Source organism: Cherax quadricarinatus, chromosome 5 (assembly GCF_038502225.1).
Source record: "Cherax quadricarinatus isolate ZL_2023a chromosome 5, ASM3850222v1, whole genome shotgun sequence".
NCBI classification, from domain to species: domain Eukaryota; kingdom Metazoa; phylum Arthropoda; class Malacostraca; order Decapoda; family Parastacidae; genus Cherax; species Cherax quadricarinatus.
The window spans coordinates 71,378,309-71,404,012 of NC_091296.1; the positions used below are offsets into that span (position 1 = coordinate 71,378,309).

The following is a 25,704-nucleotide window of genomic DNA, read 5'->3' on the forward strand; positions in this document are numbered from 1 at the left end:
TGTCCAACTTGTATATATTTGTTTTGATAAAAAAATGATCTAGTGGTTTATCGAGGGAAGTGATATGTGGTTTGCATCCCCGTACCCACATGTATTATTGTTTCTTGGTTTTCAGTTTATCAGATGTTTATTTGTAGTATATGCTCATTTGATGTATTTCTATTTGATATAATTTGGTCAACAAATAAGAGGTTTTTCACTACAGTTGATCAGGGAAAATGTTTACAGAATTTTATGTTTCATTTAATGTTCAATCATTTTTGGATAAAATGCAGTACATCAGGTCCTCGAATAACGTTATTTCGTTCAATGTTTCGTTATAACGATGAGAAAAAAGAATCACATTAATACAATGAATACAAATTATTGTAAAGTAAAAATTTGTAAATTATATGATAATTATACAAATGCATGACAATAAACAATGCAGTACAAAAGCGCTCAACAAGCCCATCGTGTTTATTATTGTTCGCTTTTGAACTGCATGGTGATAGTAGGTGAATCTTACAATTTTTGCTTTGCAAACATTTATTCCTTGATTTAACCCTGGGTGCTGTGCACCCCTGATGTCTGTGGCCACAAAAAAAAAAAAAGGTGTGACAGAAACAAAACTAAAAGTTTTAACCCTTTGAAGGTTCATCCCGTAGTTCTACGGCTTTGAAGCCTGGGTCCAAGCCGTAATTCTACGCCATGAGCTCGGCTCACTCAGATAAGCTGTGAGTGGTAAATTTGGGCCTAGATACGAGAGAATGTATCTATGTGGTAAGTGTGTACCATATAAAACAAAGCCTGCAGCATTCATTGCATAATGAGAAAAAAAAAACTGATACTTCAGCAATATTTACGCGAGAGCGTAATTTCAACAGTTTTCCATCAAATTTCGTACCTTTTGTTTTATTATCTTCAGAAGGAGATTCTCTACCATTTCATAAGAAAAAATAACAAATTTTTTGAAAATTCTTGGACCCTGTGGACAATTTTCAGATTGGAGGTCTGGACCCTGAAAAGGTTAAAGAGGTTTGATGATGGACAGTGAGGTGTCTTTGTTTATATCAATTAGCCTATAGTAAAATTGGTTTTGTCATACATTTTGCTTAAATTCAGAGTTTCCAAGAACCTATCGACATTGTTAAGTGAGGACTTGCTGTATGCTGATGTGTGGTATATAAAAGGTCAACAATAACATGTTCTCTTGAACTAGTAATATGTATATTCACATTGCATTTGTTGTTGATAGTCCTGCCAGCCTTGTTGATGCGAGAACAACCCGCTGTCATCATTAGTTATAAATTTTCCCTATTCCTGGGATGCTTGTCTTCATCTTATTCTGCCCAATAGGCATATTGAAGGCTGAGGTACCATTCATCAGTTCTATTTTTCCACTGGATATTTTTCAGTTTTGGTGGGAAGCCACTCACAGATTCAGACAGTGATGTAGATGTCCTGCTTTGTTGGGGCCTAGGTAAAGAGGTCAACCTGACTTTTTTTTTTTTTTTTTTTCCTCACACCGGTCATCTCCTATCAAGGGAGGGCGACCTGAAAATGAAGAAACTCTCATGAAGTTTTTTTTTTTTCCAAGGCACAAGCCATATTTCACTAAGGCAGTGTGACCCAAAAAGAAAAAGAAAAGTTTTTTTATTATATTTAGTAATTTATACAGGAGAAGGGGTTACTAGCTCCTTGCTCCTGGCATTTTAGTTGCCTCCTACGACATGCATGGGTTACGGAGGAAGAATTCTTTTCCACTTCCCCATAGAGATGATAGGAAATAAAGGTGAACAAGAATTATTAAGAAAATAGAAGAAAACTCAGGTGGGTGTGTATACATATGTGTGTACATTCCTATGCGGCATGACCTAAGTGTAAGTAGAAATACCAAGATGTACCTGTTATCTTACATGTTTATGAGACAGAAGGCACCAGAAATCCTACCAGTGTGTGAAATAATTACAAGCTTCCATTTCACTCATTTGGCACAACTGTAGCACTTTCCTGGGTAGTTGCTGTCTACCAACCTACTACCTAAACCTGAATTAATTGGAAATTTTTAGTTCACATTTCTATTTGCAAAAGGAATGCCTCTTCACTTTCCTTTATTGTCAAGCTTTGAGCTATATTTCTTCCCCAGATATTGGGAAGCAGGGCATTATGCAGTAAAAGCTGCCCCCTCCCCCTCCCACACACACACACAGCCACCACCACCACCTTGGCATGAGGTTATACGAGTGCAAATTTAGTTGTTAAGCAGGGGAATTGGGAGTTTTTTTGTTTGTTATTCCAGATTCCAAATTTGCTAATGCTCATTAAGCAGAGGTCGACTGTATGTGGTAAGAGTGCTGTTATCTAATTATGTCTTTAGCATTTTGACTTCTTTTAAATGGGACTGTACACACACACTTTCTGTGGGAACTCATATTTCACTTACATTTGACAGTTTACAACAAACCCTCAGTTTAATGAACTCTGGAAATAAGAGAAAACTTGCTGGCTCGGCTCATTTAGAAATGATGGACAAAGTTCATTGATGATAGAATTGACTTTCATTGTTGTGATCATGGCAAAACAATTTCATGTCTTCCACAACTGCCGTTATCAGCCACTTTCTTTCTCCTATTAGTCCTTTAAGTCAGAGCCTAAACAATATATGCACAGTACTGTATCACAGCACTCAGAAACAAGGAAAAATGGCAGGAAACTTATTTTTGAAAATGACTTAGGATTCTTCATCAGTACCCTGGGAATATAAAGGAAAAATGTAAAGGTGACACTTAACTTAAGCCAAGGCTTTTACTACATATAATTTTTCCTTGTTTTTGCAAGGTGTTGTGTTAACCATTTTTTAAGAAAATAGTGAACTTCTTGTCATATGGTGCTGTTTAAGTATTTAGCATGCATTCAACACACAGTTGGTAATGGATGATCCCCTAGTCAAAGAAGAACCTCAGGATGAATATTCAGAAGCTGACGATACCAAAGAATCCATTCCATCAGCAGACTCCGATCCTAGCATAAATTATTCTCTTCACGGTGATCACTTGGGCAGCTTAGCAGGGGAGACTGCAAGTACGGGGTTTAATCCTGCAGGCATGAGGCCCACCAATCAGCCACAAACTATGGAAGATCTTGTCGCACAGGCTCTCCCTGGAGCCTCAGGACTGCAAGGAGTAAGTGAAAGCAATATTTTTCATGTAATGCAAAAATTGTAGTATGATTAGTCATGAATATGATAGGAATACTCATTTGGCCATTCTCTCTATTGTTCTCATGTTTCTCTTTCTCATTCTCTTTCTCCAAACAAAGATGAATTATCAGTTTAATAGTATATATTGATGGGAAATAATAAATATTCGGATTTAAATTTTTAGCTGTACTGTATTTCAGTTTTACAGAAATGCATTCAAGTACACCAAGCACAGTTATTGTTTGCTTAGATGTGGACAGTTTTGAATACTCTTATTAATTTGTTGTGTTCATGTCCAGAAATCCTTGTGGGAAAGTGATCGAGGTCTTCTTGGAATGCCTTTTGAAGGCTTCTCAGGAAATCAGAGCAGAGCTTCACAAATGGTGAGTGTACATTAATGGTTTATAAGTGACCTTCCATAACTAAATAGTTTCTAGTAATCTCATTGTTCATGTTAAACAGTGCCATTAGTTTTATTTGGGGTTATACAGACTGAATTATGGTAAAAATGCCGTTCTGGTGAAATTACTTCATAAACGGCACTTTTGCTACCAATAGTTTTTAGTGGAGACTGTTCAGGCTAAACTTCATAAACTTCAATAATATGCAGTGTTCTGGTGCAAATGCTTTATAACCTTCATATACAGCACTTTAGTATCATTTTTTTTATATTAAAGATTTAGAATTTTGTTTTTATCTGCTTCTTTATAAGATAAAACCAAAAGAGTTTTAATAAATTCTGTAAAGTTAGAAGAACACTGGGATTTGGAGAACTTTTTAGACCCAAAAAAATAGGCATGCAAGAAAATTTTTAAGATGTTGTACAAGAGAGGCTCTGCTTTACAACAGTTTGCTTTATGGCATTTTGCCAATGCAGCGGTTTTCAATTATACCCACTCTTCATTTATTCAGACTTCCTGCAATAAATATATTCACCATTCACTATAAGCTAAGGACAAAAATATTTTAAGATAAGTAATGTGTGTACCATATATGCATCTTTTTAGGCCTAGCTCTATTGATCACATAATATACGATAGTGTAAACATGTTATTAGGCTTTTATATACATTTGAATATGAACAAAGGCTATCTTTCATTTTGCAGTGATTTCCAATTTATAGCAGTAGCCCAGCACCTAACCTGCTGTATAAGCAGGTCCCTCCTGTACATCTTTGCAGGTATACCTGCAGTATACCTGTGCAAGCTTCTCAAGTGTCTTGTAATAAATTGTATATTTCCTGATGGAGTTGTTTAGGTACAGTGAAAATTAAAAAAAAATATTGGCACTTTAGAATGACAATTACTTAAGAACAGTCTTGCTCTTCTGAGTGGCAAGACTACTTATGGTCATGAAAACGTTGCTTCCGTTGAGTGGGACAGTACAGTATTCATTATAAATAATGTAATGCATTGTTGCTTTTATTATGTTTATTTAAAATCTACAAAATAATTAAACATTAATACTACTGCAGTTGACAAGGAACAGTATTGAATATAAAATATTCGATAAATATTTGTAATTAAAAAAAATTGTGTAGTAAATGAAACTGGGTAAATTATGGTTTAGGAATGAATCTCCATTTATAACATAGGTGTTTGAAGGAAAACAAGTTCCTAGTTCTGAACACCTGAGTAAAGAACAATTTTCAGAAACATTTATGTTGTAAGTTGGAGCCTCATAATATCTGATTACAGTAAGACTTTAAGACATTCGCATATATGAATATAGTGGAACCTCGGCTTACGAACGCCTCACCATGCAAATTTTTCAGGATACGAACCGTCGTTTGGTTGATTTTTTGCTTCTGGATATGAACAGAATTTCAGGATGCGAACTTCCCGCTCAAGGGAGGTTCCTTAGCCCTTTCAGGGTCCGTGCCGCAGATCTACGGCTTTACGTTGAGGGTCCAAACCGTAGATCTACGTCATGAGCTCAGCTCACTCTGATAAGCTGTGAGTGGTAAATTTGGGCCTAGATATGAGAGAATACATCTATGTGGCATGTGTGCACCACATAAAACAAATCCTGCAGCACATAGTGCATAATGAGAGAAAAAAACTGAGACCGTAATTTTCGATTAAAACAGCGACTTTGCAGTGTTTTTTCATATGTTTTTTATAGTTATATTTGTGATTTCTTGGTCTCATTTGATAGAATGGAAGATATATTACAGAAATAGAGATGATTTTGATTGGTTTTAGTACTGGAAATGGCTTGAAACCGAACTCAAAGTAGCAGAAATGTTAAATTTTTGCCGATGTTCAAGAGTAAACAAATGACCTCGCACATCTAATACACGCCAGCTGGTGGGTCTAATATACGTTCACAAATGTGGTGATATTATTTATACAAATATTATAATATTGCATAACAGTAAATCTTCTATTTTTTGGTTTAAATAAAAATTCATCATGTGAATAAAAAATCAAAATGGAATTCATTAGTAAAGCCTGAAAATGTAACTAATGAATAGAAGAAATATTAGTCTAGTGCCAGGAATGCCTACATTGTTTATTCTGGACCCTATTTTGAAATTGGAGTATTTTGAAGTTTGCATTAAATTGGCCAAATTACCAATTTCCGATCACTTTATTTTGTAGTTGAAACAGTTGACTTGGCGATTTCTTGTGCTCAGTCGATAGAATAGAAGTAATATTAGTGAAATAGCTAAGAATTTGGTCGATTGGAATGATGTAATTGGCCTAAAATGGGAGTCAAAATCGGCAAAATCGCCAATGTGTAAATATCGCTGACACATCAAAATTCGTGAGAGCATAATTTCGTCAATTTTCCATCAAATTTCGTACTTTTTGTTTTATTACCTTCAGAAAAAGATTCTCTACCATTTCATAAGAAAAATAACAAAATTATTTTTTTTAAATTCTTAGACACTAGTGCACACTTTGAACAGGTTAAATATATAAATAAATAAAATATTTATTTCTTTGCAAAGGTTACAGTGTGTGTTTACATCTCGTAATATAATTGGAGCAAAAAAAGCCACTATCATGCCGAGGCATTTCAGGGAGACTTAATCTAATACTAATAGACTACTTAACCCGTTCAGGGTTTCTGACGTACTAGTATGGCTTACGTACCAGGGTTATTGATGTACTAGTACACCTAAATTCTAGCGCCCTCAAATCTAGCAAGAGAAAGCTGGTAGACCTACATATGAAAGAATGGGTCTATGTGGTCAGTGTGTGCAGTATAAAAAAATCCTGCAGCACACAGTGCATAATGCGGAAAAAAAAATTTGACCGTGTTTTTGGTTTAAAACAGCGACTTTGCACTGTATTTTCGTATGATATGGTTGTATTCTAGTTTTACTGGTTTCATTTTATAGAATGGAAGACATATTACAGAAATTGAGACAATTTTGATTGATTTCACAATTAAAATTACCTTGAAATTGAGCTCAAAGTAGCAGAAATGTTTGATTTTTGCCAAAGTTCAAAAGTAAACAAATCATGCCACGCGTCCAATACACGTCAACTGGTGAGTCTTAACCCCTTCAGGGTCCAAGGCCAAACTCTGAAGTGGTGCTCCAGTGTCCAAGAAATTTTGAAAAAAAAAAAAAAATTATTTTTTCTTACAGAATTAAAGAGCATATTTTTGTGAAGGTAATAAGACAAAAAAAAAATTCTGATCAGTACTTACCGAGATACAGTGCCAAGAAGTTTGTCGAAAATGATGTGGTGGCGGCAACATCGACAAATTCCACATACGCGCATTACATTATTTTGCGGTTTTTGTTGTTTTTTCTTTTCTTTTCCAATTTTTTTCTATTCCTACTAACATTTGGGGCCTGAGAGACCAATACTGTATATAATGTATATATATAAACTCACTGTATTGAACACAATAACCGCACTAAAGTTATTATCATATTATTGTTTACCACTGTTGTTTATTACTGTTCTATCATATATTTACATATTTACAATCACTGGACATGGTTTTAGAACTGCTGGAGCTTGTGGAACTCCTTGAAACAAGGTACCATGCACAGAGGCACCTTACATTCCTCACACATAAACCGAGTGTCTTTGCGTCTTTGTTGCCGTCTTTTTGTTTGTGCACAGATGATGCATCTCTTCTGAGCAAATTTCTTCTTAGTTGAAGGAAGCTGTATTATGAAATGATCACCTTCCCTCCTCAAACGCTTGGGTATATCCTGAGGAATTGGAGGACCGTGTTGTATAGCAGGTGTTGTTACCTGGTACTTCATTATGAGTTGTCTGACAACAGACAAACAAAATTCACCATACGGTTGTCTGTTGCCAGTCTTTATTTGGTACATATTATATGCATTGAGCATTGAAATGTCCATGAGATGGAAGAAAAGTTTCATGTACCACTTGTAACTCTTACGAACACAGTCAACAAAACCAATCTGCATGTCACATTTGTCAACCAAGCGCATGTTTTGTGTATAATCAATCACTGTCACTGGTTTTTGAATACGTTCATTAGTCACTCGATCAACTTTGCCACTGTCTTGCATTTCATTACGGTGAATGGTTGTCAACAATGTGACATCTCGTTTGTCATGCCACCGTAATGCCATGATGTCATTGGCAGTAAACACCTGCACGTCATCACCACGAGCACCTGCGTTGAGCCTGGGCATATGTTTACGATTAGAACGCACTGTGCCACACACATCTGTCTTGTTCACTCGCATGAAATCACTGAGTAATGGGCTTGTGTACCAGTTATCGGTATATAATGTATGCCCCTTACCAAGATAAGGTGCCATCATGTTTCTCACTACGTCACCTGAGATACCCAATAACACCTTGGTATCTTTCAATGTTTTACTACCCGTGTATACAACAATATCCAACACAGGCCACTGTCACAATCACAGAGTACAAACAGTTTTATACCAAAGCGTTTCGTCTTGCTCGGTATATACTGCTTGAATGACAGTCTACCTTTGAACAAAATCAAAGACTCGTCAATTACAAGATTCTTGAATGGATAAAAGTATATGCTGAACTTTTGTTTGAGATACATGAAAACATTTCTAATCTTGTATAACCTGTCACTTCTGTCAGGCCTGGTTTTGTCAGAGAAGTGCAACATACGTAAGAGTAGGATAAACCTGTTCACTGGTATGATTTCACTGAAGACCGGGGTAGAAATTAGCCGATCTGTGGACCAGTATGCTTTTATATTATGCTTATAGACGTGAGGCATAAGCATTATTGTTGCAAAAAGCAAATACATTTCTGCAACAGTCGTCTCTTTCCACCTGTGTAGTCTTGACTGTGGTGATAAGATCGTATTTGCCATGGTGTACTCAAAATAGTTATTACTTTCCCTGACAATAATTTCCATCAATGGCTGGTCAAAGAATAATTCAAAGAATTCCAGTTCATTGGCCGTGGTTCCAAGGGGACAAGTAGGTAGAATTCCACTTTGAGAATCATCGAAGTGGTGAGGCTTGGGAACAAAATTGGGATTTTGCTGCCAATCCCACATACGGTTTGCTGGTGGATACTGGACATCATAGGCTGGTTGTGCGGGTGGTTGTGGTTGTGGTGGGCTGGTGGCTGGCACTCCGCTTTGTCCTTGAACTGACGAGTCAGCAGCGTGGGTCCCAGCGTGGCCTGGTGAGTCACGCATGGCGGTGCCACTACCATCACCACTAACACCATCCACTGATGCCTGTGGTCTATCCATGCCAAGTGTAGCCACATCATCCTCACTATCACTACCTAAAACTGGTGTTGGGCCATGGGATGTACTCCGGGATGTACTCCGTCCCCTGGGAACAGCATAGGGTACACTACCCGAGCGCATGCGGCGGCGAACATACCGACGCTTCACTGGTGAATATGATTCCTCTCTATCACTACTCGATTGATCGTCGAGCGCAATAAAATCACAATCCACGTCACTATCATCATCATTACTGAAGTCAGAGGCCTGGCCACGCGAAAATATTAGTTTTCTCTTGCGTTGAGGAACAACCGACCATGAGTCACGAGTGCCCACACCAGGGGTAGAAGGTTGAGGATCGTCAGGGTTTTCTGCACTATTATCGATATCCTGGTCATTCTTTTCGGTCACTAACTGATCAAAGCCGTAGAATTCGTCTTCATTTCCACTTCCATCAGTGTCAGAACTATCAAATAGGAAGAGGAGAGTCCCAATTTTCCGGGGAGTGAGAGCTGACTTGCGACGAGGCATGGTGAACAAGGGTAACTGAGCCGGCGTTCCCACAATGCTATGCGGGCACCTAGATTTTTTGTTTATGGCGCACACCCACCACGCAGACCCGTTCTCTCACATGTAGGCCTATGAGCGTTTTCGCGCTAAATTTGACGGCGCTAGAATTTTGGCATAGATCTACGGTTTGGACACTCAACGTAAAGCCGTTGATCTACGGGACGGACCCTGAAAGGGTTAATATTCTTTCACAAGTGTGCTGATATTATTTATACTATTTCTACACTAATGCAGCAGTCTACATAACAGTAAATCTGTTTCTCGTGAGAATAAAAATTCAAAGTGGAAAGCAAAAGAAATGTAAGAGGGACCTGGGGACGTGACTAATGAACAGAGGAAATGTTATTTTAGTGCCAGGAATGTTTGTCTTGTTTATTCTGGACCCTATTTGGAAATTGGCATCTTTTGAAATTTGTGTGAAATTGGAAAAATTGCTAATTTCTGACCACTTTATTGGATAGTTGAAATCGGTAAATGGGTGGTTTCTTGTACTCACTCGATAGAAAAAAATGGAGTTCAAGCGAAATAATTATGATTTTTGTCGACTAGTACACTGGAATTGGCCAAAAATTGGGCTCAAAGTGGGTGAAATCGCCGATGCATAAACATCGTTGAGACTGCTAAATTTGCGAGATCATAATTCCCTAAGTTTTCAATCAAATTTCATACTTTTGGTGTCATTATGATCAGGAAAAGATTCTCTGTCTTTTCATAAGAAAAAAATAATTTATTTTTTTATCTGAAAAATTTTCGACCCTGAGAACAAGTTTCGGAGAGGGCCTCTTGACCCTGAAACATTTAATTCTAGACAGGTAAAAAGTGTATTAGTAGTGGTTACCAATGTTTTGCTGATGGTGGTGCCAACTACTGGCAGCCTTTTGAAGCTTATTATTATTATTATTATTATTATTATTATTATTATTATGACATTGTGTTAATATTATTATTATTATTATTATTATTATTATGACATTGTATTAATATTATTATTGTTATAATAATTATTATTATTATTAGTGTGTACGTTGTGATGGGCTCTTGATCTAGGGAATTGGATCTATGCTCCAGTTCACTATATTAATAATAATAATAATAATTAAATAACGGTAGGGAAGTTTTTATTACATTTATGGATTTAGAAAAGGCATATGATAGAGTGGATAGGGGAGCAGTGTGGCAGATGTTGCAAGTATATGGAATAGATGGTAAGTTACTAAATGCTGTAAAGAGTTTTTATGATTATAGTGAGGCTCAGGTTAGTGTGTGTAGAAGAGAAGGAGCCTACTTCTCAGTAAAAGTAGGTCTTAGACAGGGATGTGTAATGTCACCATGGTTGTTTAATATATTTATAGATGGGGTTGTAAAAGAAGTAAATGCTAGGGTGTTCGGGAGAGGGGTGGGATTAAATTATGAGGAATCAAATACAAAATGGGAAGTGACACAGTTACTTTTTGCTGATGATACTGTGCTTATGGGAGATTCTAAAGAAAAATTGCAAAGGTTAGTGGATGAATTTGGGAATGTGTGTAAAGGTAGAAAGTTGAAAGCGAACATAGAAAAGAGTAAGGTGATGAGAGTATCAAATGATTTAGATAAAGAAAAATTGGATATCAAATTGGGGAGGAGGAGTATGGAAGAAGTGAATGATTTCAGATATTGGGGAGTTGACATGTCAGCGGATGGATTTATGAAGGATGAGGTTAATCAGAGAATTGATGAAGGAAAAAAGGTGAATGGTGCATTGAGGTATATGTGGAGGCAAAAAATGTTATCTATTTATCTATGGAGGCAAAGAAGGGAATGTATGAAAGTATAGTAGTACCAACACTCTTATATGGGTGTGAAGCTTGGGTTGTAAATGCTGCAGCAAGGAGGCGGTTGGAGGCAGTGGGGATGTCCTGTCTAAGAGCAATGTGTGGTGTAAATATTATGCAGAAAATTCGGAGTGTGGAAATTAGGAGGTGTGGAGTTAATAAAAGTATTAGTCAGAGGGCTGAAGAAGGTTTGTTGAGGTGGTTTGGTCATTTAGAGAGAATGAATCAAAGTAGAATGACATGGAGAGCATATAAATCTGTAGGGGAAGGAAGGCGGTAGGGGTTGTCCTCTAAAAGGTTGGAGGGAGGGGGTAAAGGAGGTGTTGTGGGTGAGGGATTTGGACTTCCAGCAAGCGTGCGTGAGCGTGTTAGATAGGAGTGAATGGAGACAAATGGTATTTGGGACCTGACGATCTGTTGGAGTGTGAGCAGGGTAATATTTAGTGAAGGGATTCAGGGAAACCGGTTATTTTATATAACCGGACTTGAGTCCTGGAAATGGGAAGTGCAATGCCTGCACTCTAAAGGAGGGGTTTGGGATATTGGCAATTTGGAGAGATATATTGGTGGAATGATGATGTAAAGAGAGTAGTAAGGGAGAAAAAGTTAGCATATGAGAAGTTTTTACAAAGTAGAAGTGATGCAAGGAGGGAAGAGTATATGGAGAAAAAGAGAGAGGTTAAGAGAGTGGTGAAGCAATGTAAAAAGAGAGCAAATGAGAGAGTGGGTGAGATGTTATCAACAAATTTTGTTGAAAATAAGAAAAAGTTTTGGAGTGAGATTAACAAGTTAAGAAAGCCTAGAGAACAAATTGATTTGTCAGTTAAAAATAGGAGAGGAGAGTTATTAAATGGAGAGTTAGAGGTATTGGGAAGATGGAAGGAATATTTTGAGGAATTGTTAAATGTTGATGAAGATAGGGAAGCTGTGATTTCGTGTATAGGGCAAGGAGGAATAACATCTTGTAGGAGTGAGGAAGAGCCAGTTGTGAGTGTGGGGGAAGTTCGTGAGGCAGTAGGTAAAATGAAAGGGGGTAAGGCAGCCGGGATTGATGGGATAAAGATAGAAATGTTAAAAGCAGGTGGGGATATAGTTTTGGAGTGGTTGGTGCAATTATTTAATAAATGTATGGAAGAGGGTAAGGTACCTAGGGATTGGCAGAGAGCATGCATAGTTCCTTTGTATAAAGGCAAAGGGGATAAAAGAGAGTGCAAAAATTATAGGGGGATAAGTCTGTTGAGTGTACCTGGTAAAGTGTATGGTAGAGTTATAATTGAAAGAATTAAGAGTAAGACGGAGAATAGGATAGCAGATGAACAAGGAGGCTTTAGGAAAGGTAGGGGGTGTGTGGACCAGGTGTTTACAGTGAAACATATAAGTGAACAGTATTTAGATAAGGCTAAAGAGGTCTTTGTGGCATTTATGGATTTGGAAAAGGCGTATGACAGGGTGGATAGGGGGGCAATGTGGCAGATGTTGCAAGTGTATGGTGTAGGAGGTAGGTTACTGAAAGCAGTGAAGAGTTTTTACGAGGATAGTGAGGCTCAAGTTAGAGTATGTAGGAAAGAGGGAAATTTTTTCCCAGTAAAAGTAGGCCTTAGACAAGGATGTGTGATGTCACCGTGGTTGTTTAATATATTTATAGATGGGGTTGTAAGAGAAGTAAATGCGAGGGTCTTGGCAAGAGGCGTGGAGTTAAAAGATAAAGAATCACACACAAAGTGGGAGTTGTCACAGCTGCTCTTTGCTGATGACACTGTGCTCTTGGGAGATTCTGAAGAGAAGTTGCAGAGATTGGTGGATGAATTTGGTAGGGTGTGCAAAAGAAGAAAATTAAAGGTGAATACAGGAAAGAGTAAGGTTATGAGGATAACAAAAAGATTAGGTGATGAAAGATTGAATATCAGATTGGAGGGAGAGAGTATGGAGGAGGTGAACGTATTCAGATATTTGGGAGTGGACGTGTCAGCGGATGGGTCTATGAAAGATGAGGTGAATCATAGAATTGATGAGGGAAAAAGAGTGAGTGGTGCACTTAGGAGTCTGTGGAGACAAAGAACTTTGTCCTTGGAGGCAAAGAGGGGAATGTATGAGAGTATAGTTTTACCAACGCTCTTATATGGGTGTGAAGCGTGGGTGATGAATGTTGCAGCGAGGAGAAGGCTGGAGGCAGTGGAGATGTCATGTCTGAGGGCAATGTGTGGTGTGAATATAATGCAGAGAATTCGTAGTTTGGAAGTTAGGAGGAGGTGCGGGATTACCAAAACTGTTGTCCAGAGGGCTGAGGAAGGGTTGTTGAGGTGGTTCGGACATGTAGAGAGAATGGAGCGAAACAGAATGACTTCAAGAGTGTATCAGTCTGTAGTGGAAGGAAGGCGGGGTAGGGGTCGGCCTAGGAAGGGTTGGAGGGAGGGGGTAAAGGAGGTTTTGTGTGCGAGGGGCTTGGACTTCCAGCAGGCATGCGTGAGCGTGTTTGATAGGAGTGAATGGAGACAAATGGTTTTTAATACTTGACGTGCTGTTGGAGTGTGAGCAAAGTAACATTTATGAAGGGATTCAGGGAAACCGGCAGGCCGGACTTGAGTTCTGGAGATGGGAAGTACAGTGCCTGCACTCTGAAGGAGGGGTGTTAATGTTGCAGTTTAAAAACTGTAGTGTAAAGCACCCTTCTGGCAAGACAGTGATGGAGTGAATGATGGTGAAAGTTTTTCTTTTTCGGGCCACCCTGCCTTGGTGGGAATCGGCCGGTGTGATAATAAAAAAAAAAAAAAAAAAATATTGTGTATTTTTGTACGTATATACATGTACTTCTAAGCTGTTGTATTCTGGGCACCTCTGCAAAAACAGTGATTATGTGTGAGTGAGGTGAAAGTGTTGAATGATGATGAAAGTACAGTGGACCCCCGGTTAATGAACTTTTTTCATTCCAGTAGTATGTTCAGGTGCCAGTACTGACCGAATTTTTTCCCATAAGGAATATTGTGAAGTAGATTAGTCCATTTCAGACCCCCAAACATACACGTACAAACGCACTTACATAAATACACTTACATAATTGGTCGCATTTGGAGGTGATCGTTAAGCGGGGGTCCACTGTATTTTCTTTTTGGGGATTTTTCTTTCTCTTTTGGCCACCCTGCCTCGGTGGGAGATGGCCAACTTGTTGAAAAAAAAAATTATAATACGTATGTATTAATAATTATAATACATACGTTCTAAGAATAATAATTATAATAATAATAATAATATAATATAATAGTAATAATAATAATAATAATAATAATAATAATACAATATAATAGTAATAATACGTTGTCATTTTTAGATTTTTTTTTTTTGTGCCAAATGCTTCAAAATAGAAATTGGTAACCTTCTGGGTGGCTGTAGGTACAGCTGCTAGACCATGGCTATCTCAGTGCCAACCAAGGGTCAAAAGGAATGGGAGGTGAGCCGCTTTGAGTGACCGCAGCAGACCTTAGGATGCGTAATTTTGTCTTACATTGCATAAATTTCTTACACAATGCCTCGCTCAAAGAGACGTATTTGCATACAATCAGCAAGAAGCGATTAGAAACTATGAAAAAAGCTAGAGAAACAAAGAAGGCAGCAGCATAGAGTGGGGCAGCTGGTTGTCACCTCCACTGTGGCTGCCGCCGCCACCACCACCACTGTGGCCAGTGATCATGTCTTCACCTATATACAGTGGACCCCCGCATAACGATGGCATCGCATAGCGATTTTTCCGCATAACGATTACTTTTATCGCAAAATTTTTGCCCCGCATACCGATTAAAAACCCGCATACCGATTTTCGTCCGAGACGCGTCCAATGTGCCCTCACATGTGCCGGCCGTCCCATTGTTTACCAGCCAGCCTCCGCGGTAACATCCAAGCATACACTCGGAATATTTCGTATTATTACAGTGTTTTCGGTGGTGTTTCTGGAAAATAAGTGACCATGGGCCCCAAGAAAGCTTCTAGTGCCAACCCTGTGGTAAAAAGGGTGAGAATTAGTATGGAAATTAAGAAAGATTTTGAAGGGTTTGGGGCTAACCCTGAGAAGCCTATGCCAGTTGTGGAATCCATTGTGCCTACTTCAAAGATTAAGGAAATGTGTGCAGAGTGGTTTGAACTGCAAACCTTTATAGATGAAAATCACCCTGACACAGCTGTTGCAAGCCGTGCTTGTGACTATTTCAATGACAATGTTATGGCCCATTTTAGGAAAGTCTTGAAGAAACGGGAGGTACAGAGCTCTATGGACAGATTTGTTGTGCGACAGAGGTCCAGTGACTCTGAAGCTGGTCCTAGTGGCATTAAAAGAAGAAGGGAAGTAACCCCAGAAAAGGACTTGCTACCTCAAGTCCTAATGGAAGGGGATTCCCCTTCTAAACAGTAAGAAGATAATGCTCTCCCCTCCTCCCATCCCATCAATCATCACCAGATCTTCAATAAAAGTAAGTGTCATGTAATTGTGCATGCCTTTTTCAGTTTGTGTGTATTAAACGGATTAATTTTATATATATATATATATATATATATATATATATATATATTATATATATATATATATATACATACATACATACATACATACATACAGTGGACCCCCGCTTAACGATCACCTCCAAATGCGACCAATTATGTAAGTGTATTTATGTAAGTGCGTTTGTACGTGTATGTTTGGGGGTCTGAAATGGACTAATCTACTTCACAATATTCCTTATGGGAAAAAATTCGGTCAGTACTGGCACCTGAACATACTACTGGAATGAAAAAAGTTCGTTAACCGGGGATCCACTGTATATATATATATATATATATATATGGTATAAACCTTGGTAATAAATACCGACAAGTTGGTTTAGAAAGACACGTAAGCAAACACTATAACATATTTATTAGAAAACGTTTCGGTCCTGGGACCTGTAGTTACATATGTGACAACCTCACCGCTAATCATAGATAAACACGAGCTAGGTGTGGGATTATGGACTGGGAAGATACTACAGTGGGAGAGTAAATGGCGGATGCTTTCTGCCGCTGCCGACGTCGCCATCACTTGCCATATTATGGCCTATTTTATTCATTCTAGAGTATATATCATGTTTCTATGTTATTAATATTGTTTATTGTGTCATATTAGATAAATTATGAGAGATAACTAAACCGTAGAGTTGATATTAGCATTATTTTTGTCATACCCCCTGAGAGGCTGGAACGGATTAATTGCATTTCATTTAATTTAAATGAGGAAAATTGATTCAGCATACGAACAAATTAGGATACGAACAAAGTCACAGAACGGATTAAATTCGTAAGCCGAGGTTCCTCTGTACGTTGATCTTACTTTAGCACATAATATTTTTGAATAGTTTGCCTTATATTAGATACCAATCATTATGCTAGTTTGTTTTACCCAAAATCCAACCCTTATTTTATGAGAATGAAACTAAGTTGTTTTGCACATGTGTGCTCGTACATGCACATGCACACGTGCATGCAATGTGCGTTGTGAAGTTTGGGGTTTGAATGTAGTGTTGTGGTGGAAGTAATACGTAAATATTACTAGTCAGTGTTCACCTCAGCGCAAACACCAATCTTGCAGACCTTGTTCCCTATCAGTATCCTGTTTGGGTAGGGGACAAGTTGTCACTGAACCATTGAGTTGGTGCTGTTTCTCCCACGGAGAGTCTGTCTTTTCCACCAGTGGAAGATATAGATGAAAATATGAAAGTCGCCTTAGTAATTACAATCGAATATCCTTGGTCTTCTAATAGGCAAATGAATATAACATGATGTTCAGTGGTGATAAATTCAGTTTGTTTAAATATGAGAAGAATGAAGATCTTAGATGAGCACAGAATTCAGAATGCAAGCAGATCATCTCATAGAGCATGAGACAAAGATAAAAGGCTTAGGCATAATAATGTCAGATTATGTCTAAATTTAAAGAAAACAAAGCAAATGCAGCAAAGGCCAAAAAATGACAGAGTTGATAATGAGAACTTTCAACTCGACAGACATTATGCCAGGGATGGTACTATTCAAGTAAATTGTGCTCTCGCATATAGAATGTTGTTCCATTCTCTCGGTTGTGTTGAAGGCAAGAGACAGATTAGAGTTGGAAATGTGTACAGAGATCATTTAATGTACTCATTGTCATTAAAGTATTTAAACTACCAGAATTTGCCTTAAAGTACTGGGAATGTATGGAGAGGGCCCTGATAATATATTCCTGGAAGATGTTGGAAAGGCTGGGCTCTAAATCTATACTACCATAACTTACTGGAGTGAGAGAAATAAGAGGAAGTGTAAAATATATCCACTGAAAACATGTATACCATAGGCACTATAAAAGAACATCCATGTCTCAAGACTTCAGCCTGCTATCAGCAGATATCAGAAATAATTGCCAGAATAAGTGTAGCAGCCTTCATGAGGAAATAGGGTAACTGCCTCTGCCAATGCCAGATTAGGCTGTGATGGCTCTGTATACAAGCAAACTGTTAATTGCAACAGCATGATTGAACTAAAGAGTTTGGCTAAAGCTGGAATGGTAAGGTAGAAAAAACCCTCTAAATCTGTCACAAGTATATCACAGGCCATATCAGTAATCTGTTTTATAGCTGTTGCATTATGTGTACTAATGGCACTAAAAATTAGCATTGTTTATGTTTTGAACATAAAGCAAAGACTGTGAAAGTTGGCTATATCTGTTAATTAAACCATCAGTTTGCAATGTGCACACACCAAGAAGAGCAGTTTTTATTTCATAAACAGTCAAAATTAAACTACCTAGAATTCACTGAAGTGTACCGTAAAGCTGAGATACCCATCGATGATAGTTTGGTATGTACCTACTTATCACTGCTACAGTCACTATCATGTAATGACTTAAACACCTTTCTATAGAGATAACTGCTTAAATGTTCATGAGGTTGAGGGGACAGCTATGTCTTGTATTAGATGACTTGTATTTTCATATTGCAATTTCATTATTTCTGCGGAATCCAAGGCAGCTTACTGCATCTTGAATTTCTGCTACTGATGTCACTATACACAAAAATCCTCTTCACTTGACTTTCACCAAAATAATAGTGTTCTCTTGCCATGGTGCTAGATGTGGTATTGAACCTGTGCCTCCCATGATGCACTGTGGGGGTTAACCCATTCAGGGTCCTAACCCCTGATCTGAATATTGCTCTCAGGGTCCAAGAATTCAACATGAAATGATGTAAAATCTTTTTCCAAAAGTAATGAAACCAAAAATACAAAATTTAATGGAAAACTTGTGGAATTACACTCTGGCAAAGTTAGTGGTCTTGGTGATATTTATGCATCATTGATTTTGGCCACTTTGAGTCCTATTTTAGGCCAATTCCATTGTTTCTTAGCTATGTTATTAGTATGCCTTTCATTTTATCGACTGAGTACAAGAAACCGCCCCTTTAATTATTTCAACTACCCAATAAAGTGATCAGAAATTGGTACGTGTATTTTGCCGTGATACTATGGCACAGACCTCAAAAATGTTAAGATTTGTTTTTTGTTAGGGATTAACCCTTAAACTGTCCAAACGCACATCTAAGTTCACTCGCGTAGCACTCCAAATGTAGATCCATGTTTTATTTTACATCTAAAGGCACGTAAAATAAAACATAGATCTATGTTCGGAGCGCTACGCGAGTGAATGTAGAGCTACGTTTGGACAGTTTAAGGGTTAAGTCACACCTTATCTTTGTAGTTATTTGAAGGCCTGTAATTTCAGATTGCTTCCAGTTTAAGGGTTAAGGTGCCTTGGAGAATATTTTGTGTTGCTATCATTAGAATTAGGCAGTACTGTGTGTAGCTGTATACCCCAGAAATATAGTGTACACAGTAGAGGACATCACATAGAGAAAATCTGCAGAATTTAGTGTTATGTTAATGTAATATCACTAGAATTGATGCTTTCTAGGATGGAAAGAAATTGTATAAAATACTGACATGATGGAAAGAGAGACAATTGCTATGTAATTCAAACCATTATTGGTGACATTTCACTCACACAATGACTTTTATCAAGTCACAGACAGATAAAGCCCACTGTGCAGAATGTAAAGAATTGCTGTATACTTCTTTCGTGTCCATTTGACTTTTTTTTTTTTTTTTGACAGTCATATTCAACTTCCTTCATTGTCAATGCTGCAGTTATTGTCTTGTGATCATGTAAATATCTTTTTTTTTCTCTGTGGAAAAATGGGCTTGCTTGTATATGAGGTTTAAGAGCCAGCTATATCTTTTGTTACATTTATTTATTTATTTATTTATTTATTTACAATTTGAGCACACATACAGAGGTACAAAAAAATACAGATAAGAGCAGCATGCCAAAGCCACTTATACTATGCATAGCATTACGGGCTGGCTTAAAATTAACTTAAGATTAACTAAGCAATGATGAAATCAGTGATAAAACATTAATGTAAACAGATTACTATAAAGCACAAGTGAGTATTACCAAGACAGGTCATATGGTTGCATGCATTGTTGTACATTTAGTCGTATGGAGTATTCTGTTAGGTAGTGTACTTAAAAAATAATAAAGTTAGATTGGGTTTTAGGTTTAACATTTATGTGATATAATTGTGAGAAACATTTAAGATATACAATTTATAAGGTTCAGTTATTCAGTATTTATTTGGTTTTGGGTGAGTAAGTGATCTTTGAGAAGAGACTTGAATTTATAAACAGGTAGTGTTTCTTTTATATTTACAGGTAATGAATTCCAGATTTTAGGGCCTTTTATGTGCATTGAGTTTTTGCATAGTGTGAGATGGACACGAGGAACATCAAAGAGTGATCTGTGCCTTGTGTTATGGTAATGTGTTCTGTTGAGGTTGGCAAGGAGATGTTTGAGGGGAGGGTTAATATCAGAGTTAAGTGTTCTATGTATGTAATAGGTGCAGTAATAAGTATGGATGTTTTGTATGGTGAGTAGGTTGAGTGTATTGAATATTGGTGGAGTGTGCTGCCTGTAGTGAGAATTTGTTATTCTAACTGCAGCCTTTTGTTGGGTAATTAGTGGTCTGAGATGGTTACTTGTTGTTGAGCCCCCTGCACAAATTCCATAGGTGAGATAGGGGTAAATAAGAGAGTGATATAGGGCCAGGAGGGCTGACTGTGGAGCATAGTACCGTATCTTCGATAGTATGCCTACAGTCTTGGAAATTTTCTTAGAAATTTGTTGTATATGTGTATGAAATTTGAGTATTATCAAGGTGGATTCCTAAGAATTTTCCCTCTGTTAGCTTTGTGATAGGTGATCCGTTTATCATTATGTTAAGAGGGACATCTGTAGCTCTGTTACCAAACTGAATGAAGTAGGTTTTGTCAATGTTTAGTGTAAGTTTGTTAGTCCTCATCCAGGTAGATATTTTCTGTAATTCGGTATTTACAGTATTGGCAAGCGTGACTGGGCTCGGGTGGGAGAAGACGTATGTAGTGTCATCTGCAAATAGTGTGGGTTTGAGTAATTGCGAAGCATTTGGTAGGTCATTTATGTATAGGAGAAAGAGAAGAGGGCCAAGGACACTTCCCTGTGGGACACCAACTGTAATTGGTTGTGCAGAAGAGTTTGCCCCATTTGCATACACATATTGGCTTCTGTTGCTGAGGTATGATCTGAGGTAGTTGAGGGAGTGCCCTCTTATACCATAGTGTGACAATTTTACGTGGAGCAAGTCATGGTCAACTGTATCAAAAGCTTTATGTAAGTCAATGAAGATCCCCAGTGGGACTTCTTTTTTCTCTATTGCAGTGTATATATGTTCTAGCATGTGTATAATAGCATCATTAGTATTTTTATTAGGCCTGAATCCAAATTGGCAGGGGTTGAGTATGTTTTGGGAGATAAGGTAGGAGTAGATTCGTTTATGAATTAATTTTTCGAAGATTTTTGAGAGAGGATGTAAGTTGGATATTGGCCTATAGTTATTCAACTCTGTTTGGTCTCCTCCTTTGTGGATCGGGGTGACCCTTGCTATTTTGAGTACTGTAGGGAAGGTGGAGGATTCAATGGATTTGTTAAAGAGTGTTGCAATGATTGGTGACAGCACTTGTGACACTTTTTTGTATATAAAGGGCGGTAAGGTATTTAAATCTCCTGCCTTGTTTTTTAGTGTGTTGATAATAAGGGAGACTTCGTATGGGTTAGTCGGAGCTAGGAACAGTGTGTTCGGGTAGTTGCCGGTGAGGTAGTCATTTGGTGGGGTATCTGAGCTTGGGATTTTATTGGCAAGGTTTTGTCCTATAGTGGAGAAGAAATCATTGAGTCTGTTTGCTGTTTCTGTTGGTGGGAGTTGGGGTTCATCTGATTTTGCTAATTTTATTTCGCTATTTCGTGATATCTTTTTTGTTCCTAGAATTTCTGATAGGGTTTTCCAGGTCTTTTTTATATCACCTCGTAAGTTGGATAATCTGTTCTCATAATACAATTTTTTTGCCCTTCTTATCAGGCTGGTTAGGATTGACGAGTAACGTTTTGTTTGGTCTCTGGTTATGTGACCCATTCTGTACTGTTTTTCATATTGGTGTTTTGTATTTATGGATTTGAGAATACTGGGTGTTAGCCAGGGACTGTTCAGTCTCTTAGCTGTCATCTGTTTAGTTTTTTTAGGGCAGTGCTTGTTATAGAGGTATTGGGTCTTTTTTAGAAAATTATTAATACATTCGTCAATATCTGTATAGATTTCTAGCTCAGTGTGCCAGTCAATGTTTGCTACTGCTGTTGTGAAGTTATTAATGGCTGCCTCATTGTGAAGTCTGAAGGTGACTTTAGTAGTGTCTTGGGGTAATTTACCAAGAGTTGTTATGAGGAAAGTAGGGTAGTGGTCTGTGGTATTATCTGTAATTATGCCTGATTTTAAAGGGGATATGGTGTTGGTCCAGATGTGGTCAAGTAGGGAAACACTAGTCTCTGTAACTCTTGTAGGTTTTGTTACTGTTGGTAGCAACATACAGTTACTCATTGTGTTTGTGAATTCAGTAACGTGTGGGTCCTGGTCTTGCAGGAGATTCATATTGAAGTCACCTGAGAGTAGTAAGTGATCTTTGTTCATGCATGCATCAGTTATCATACTTCCTAGGTTTTGACTAAATTGGCTAATGTTTGACTGTGGAACTCTGTAGATGTTTATCAATGTGAGAGGTTTTTGTAGGTATTTGGATTTGAATTTGGCTATTATATATTCCCCATGTTCATCCCTTGTGCAAGTATTAGTGATACAGTCTAGTTGGTCTGAGTAGTATATGGCTGTGCCACCCCCTTGTTGGTCTGGCCTACAGTTGTGTATGGCTGTGTAACCAGGAATGGCATAGACATCTGTACTATCAGGCTTTAGCCAGGTTTCAGTTAGTGTAATGATGGACATATTGGCATGTAAGGAATTTAGTAATGCTATGAGGTCATCGTAATGCTTGCTTAAAGATCTGATATTGTAGTTAAAGATAGTTATGTTGTTGTTGGCACTGAGAAGTGCCTTTGATTGTTCTGCAGTGTAGTAATTACAGTAACTGTTTGATTCATTTAAGTCATTAAATAAGAGGTTGTTATCAGGATCAATGCTTGTAATCATAAGATTTGTAGTGAATCTATAGTTAGAATTAAGTATAAAACAAAGTAAATAGTCTTAAGCTAAAAAATAGCACCTGAATTATTTAACAAATGTAAAATAATGAGCTAAGGTAGTTTTTTTTTTTTTTTTTTTTTAAGCTAAAATAAAGGAGACAATATAAAAGGGACTAATAGGTTGGTAGACAGCAACCACCCAGGGAAGTACTACCGTCCTGCCAGATGACTGTGAAACAAAAACCTGTAACTGTTTTGCATGATGGTAGGATTGCTGGTTTCTTTTTCTGTCTCATAAACACGCTAAGATAACAGGGATATCTTGCTACTCCTACTTACACTTTGGTCACACTTCACAGACACGCACATGCATATATATATATACATACATCTAGGTTTTTTCTCCTTTTTCTAAATAGCTCTTGTTCTTTTTTATTTCTTCTATTGTCCATGGGGAAGTGGAAAAGAATCTTTCCTCCGTAAGCCATGCGTGTCGTATGAGGCGACTAAAATGCCGGGAGCAATGGGCTAGTAACCCCTTCTCCTGTATACAATTACTAAAAAAGAGAAGAAGAAAAACTTTATAAAACTGGGTTGCTTAAATGTGCGTGGATGTAGTGCGGATGACAAGAAACAGATGATTGCTGATGTTATGAATGAAAAGAAGTTGGATGTCCTGGCCCTAAGCGAAACAAAGCTGAAGGGGGTAGGAGAGTTTCAGTGGGGGGAAATAAATGGGATTAAATCTGGAGTATCTGAGAGAGTTAGAGCAAAGGAAGGGGTAGCAGTAATGTTAAATGATCAGTTATGGAAGGAGAAAAGAGAATATGAATGTGTAAATTCAAGAATTATGTGGATTAAAGTCAAGGTTGGATGCGAGAAGTGGGTCATAATAAGCGTGTATGCACCTGGAGAAGAGAGGAATGCAGAGGAGAGAGAGAGATTTTGGGAGATGTTAAGTGAATGTATAGGAGCCTTTGAACCAAGTGAGAGAGTAATTGTGGTAGGGGACTTGAATGCTAAAGTAGGAGAAACTTTTAGAGAGGGTGTGGTAGGTAAGTTTGGGGTGCCAGGTGTAAATGATAATGGGAGCCCTTTGATTGAACTTTGTATAGAAAGGGGTTTAGTTATAGGTAATACATATTTTAAGAAAAAGAGGATAAATAAGTATACACGATATGATGTAGGGCGAAATGACAGTAGTTTGTTGGATTATGTATTGGTAGATAAAAGACTGTTGAGTAGACTTCAGGATGTACATGTTTATAGAGGGGCCACAGATATATCAGATCACTTTCTAGTTGTAGCTACACTGAGAGTAAAAGGTAGATGGGATACAAGGAGAATAGAAGCATCAGGGAAGAGAGAGGTGAAGGTTTATAAACTAAAAGAGGAGGCAGTTAGGGTAAGATATAAACAGCTATTGGAGGATAGATGGGCTAATGAGAGCATAGGCAATGGGGTCGAAGAGGTATGGGGTAGGTTTAAAAATGTAGTGTTAGAGTGTTCAGCAGAAGTTTGTGGTTACAGGAAAGTGGGTGCAGGAGGGAAGAGGAGCGATTGGTGGAATGATGATGTAAAGAGAGTAGTAAGGGAGAAAAAGTTAGCATATGAGAAGTTTTTACAAAGTAGAAGTGATGCAAGGAGGGAAGAGTATATGGAGAAAAAGAGAGAAGTTAAGAGAGTGGTGAAGCAATGTAAAAAGAGAGCAAATGAGAGAGTGGGTGAGATGTTATCAACAAATTTTGTTGAAAATAAGAAAAAGTTTTGGAGTGAGATTAACAAGTTAAGAAAGCCTAGAGAACAAATGGATTTGTCAGTTAAAAATAGGAGAGGAGAGTTATTAAATGGAGAGTTAGAGGTATTGGGAAGATGGAAGGAATATTTTGAGGAATTGTTAAATGTTGATGAAGATAGGGAAGCTGTGATTTCGTGTATAGGGCAAGGAGGAATAACATCTTGTAGGAGTGAGGAAGAGCCAGTTGTGAGTGTGGGGGAAGTTCGTGAGGCAGTAGGCAAAATGAAAGGGGGTAAGGCAGCCGGGATTGATGGGATAAAGATAGAAATGTTAAAAGCAGGTGGGGATATAGTTTTGGAGTGGTTGGTGCAATTATTTAATAAATGTATGGAAGAGGGTAAGGTACCTAGGGATTGGCAGAGAGCATGCATAGTTCCTTTGTATAAAGGCAAAGGGGATAAAAGAGAGTGCAAAAATTATAGGGGGATAAGTCTGTTGAGTGTACCTGGTAAAGTGTATGGTAGAGTTATAATTGAAAGAATTAAGAGTAAGACGGAGAATAGGATAGCAGATGAACAGGGAGGCTTTAGGAAAGGTAGGGGGTGTGTGGACCAGGTGTTTACAGTGAAACATATAAGTGAACAGTATTTAGATAAGGCTAAAGAGGTCTTTGTGGCATTTATGGATTTGGAAAAGGCATATGACAGGGTGGATAGGGGGGCAATGTGGCAGATGTTGCAAGTGTATGGTGTAGGAGGTAGGTTACTGAAAGCAGTGAAGAGTTTTTACGAGGATAGTGAGGCTCAAGTTAGAGTATGTAGGAAAGAAGGAAATTTTTTCCCAGTAAAGGTAGGCCTTAGACAAGGATGTGTGATGTCACCGTGGTTGTTTAATATATTTATAGATGGGGTTGTAAGAGAAGTAAATGCGAGGGTCTTGGCAAGAGGCGTGGAGTTAAAAGACAAAGAATCACACACAAAGTGGGAGTTGTCACAGCTGCTCTTTGCTGATGACACTGTGCTCTTGGGAGATTCTGAAGAGAAGTTGCAGAGATTGGTGGATGAATTTGGTAGGGTGTGCAAAAGAAGAAAATTAAAGGTGAATACAGGAAAGAGTA

The 25,704-nt window shown here is 38.0% G+C and overlaps 1 protein-coding gene across 17 annotated transcripts in view; it reads left to right on the forward strand.

Annotated features, from left to right (window-relative positions):
• LOC128684992 (longitudinals lacking protein, isoforms H/M/V) overlaps positions 1-25,704 on the forward strand; it is a 331,763-nt gene that overhangs the window by 10,380 nt on the left and 295,679 nt on the right. For all 17 annotated transcript variants that reach the window (XM_053771405.2, XM_053771408.2, XM_053771404.2 and 14 more), the window contains 2 exons: positions 2,907-3,164; positions 3,481-3,564. In XM_053771405.2, the coding sequence (XP_053627380.1) occupies positions 2,907-3,164; positions 3,481-3,564 (342 nt within the window). The remainder of the gene's footprint in view (positions 1-2,906; positions 3,165-3,480; positions 3,565-25,704) is intronic.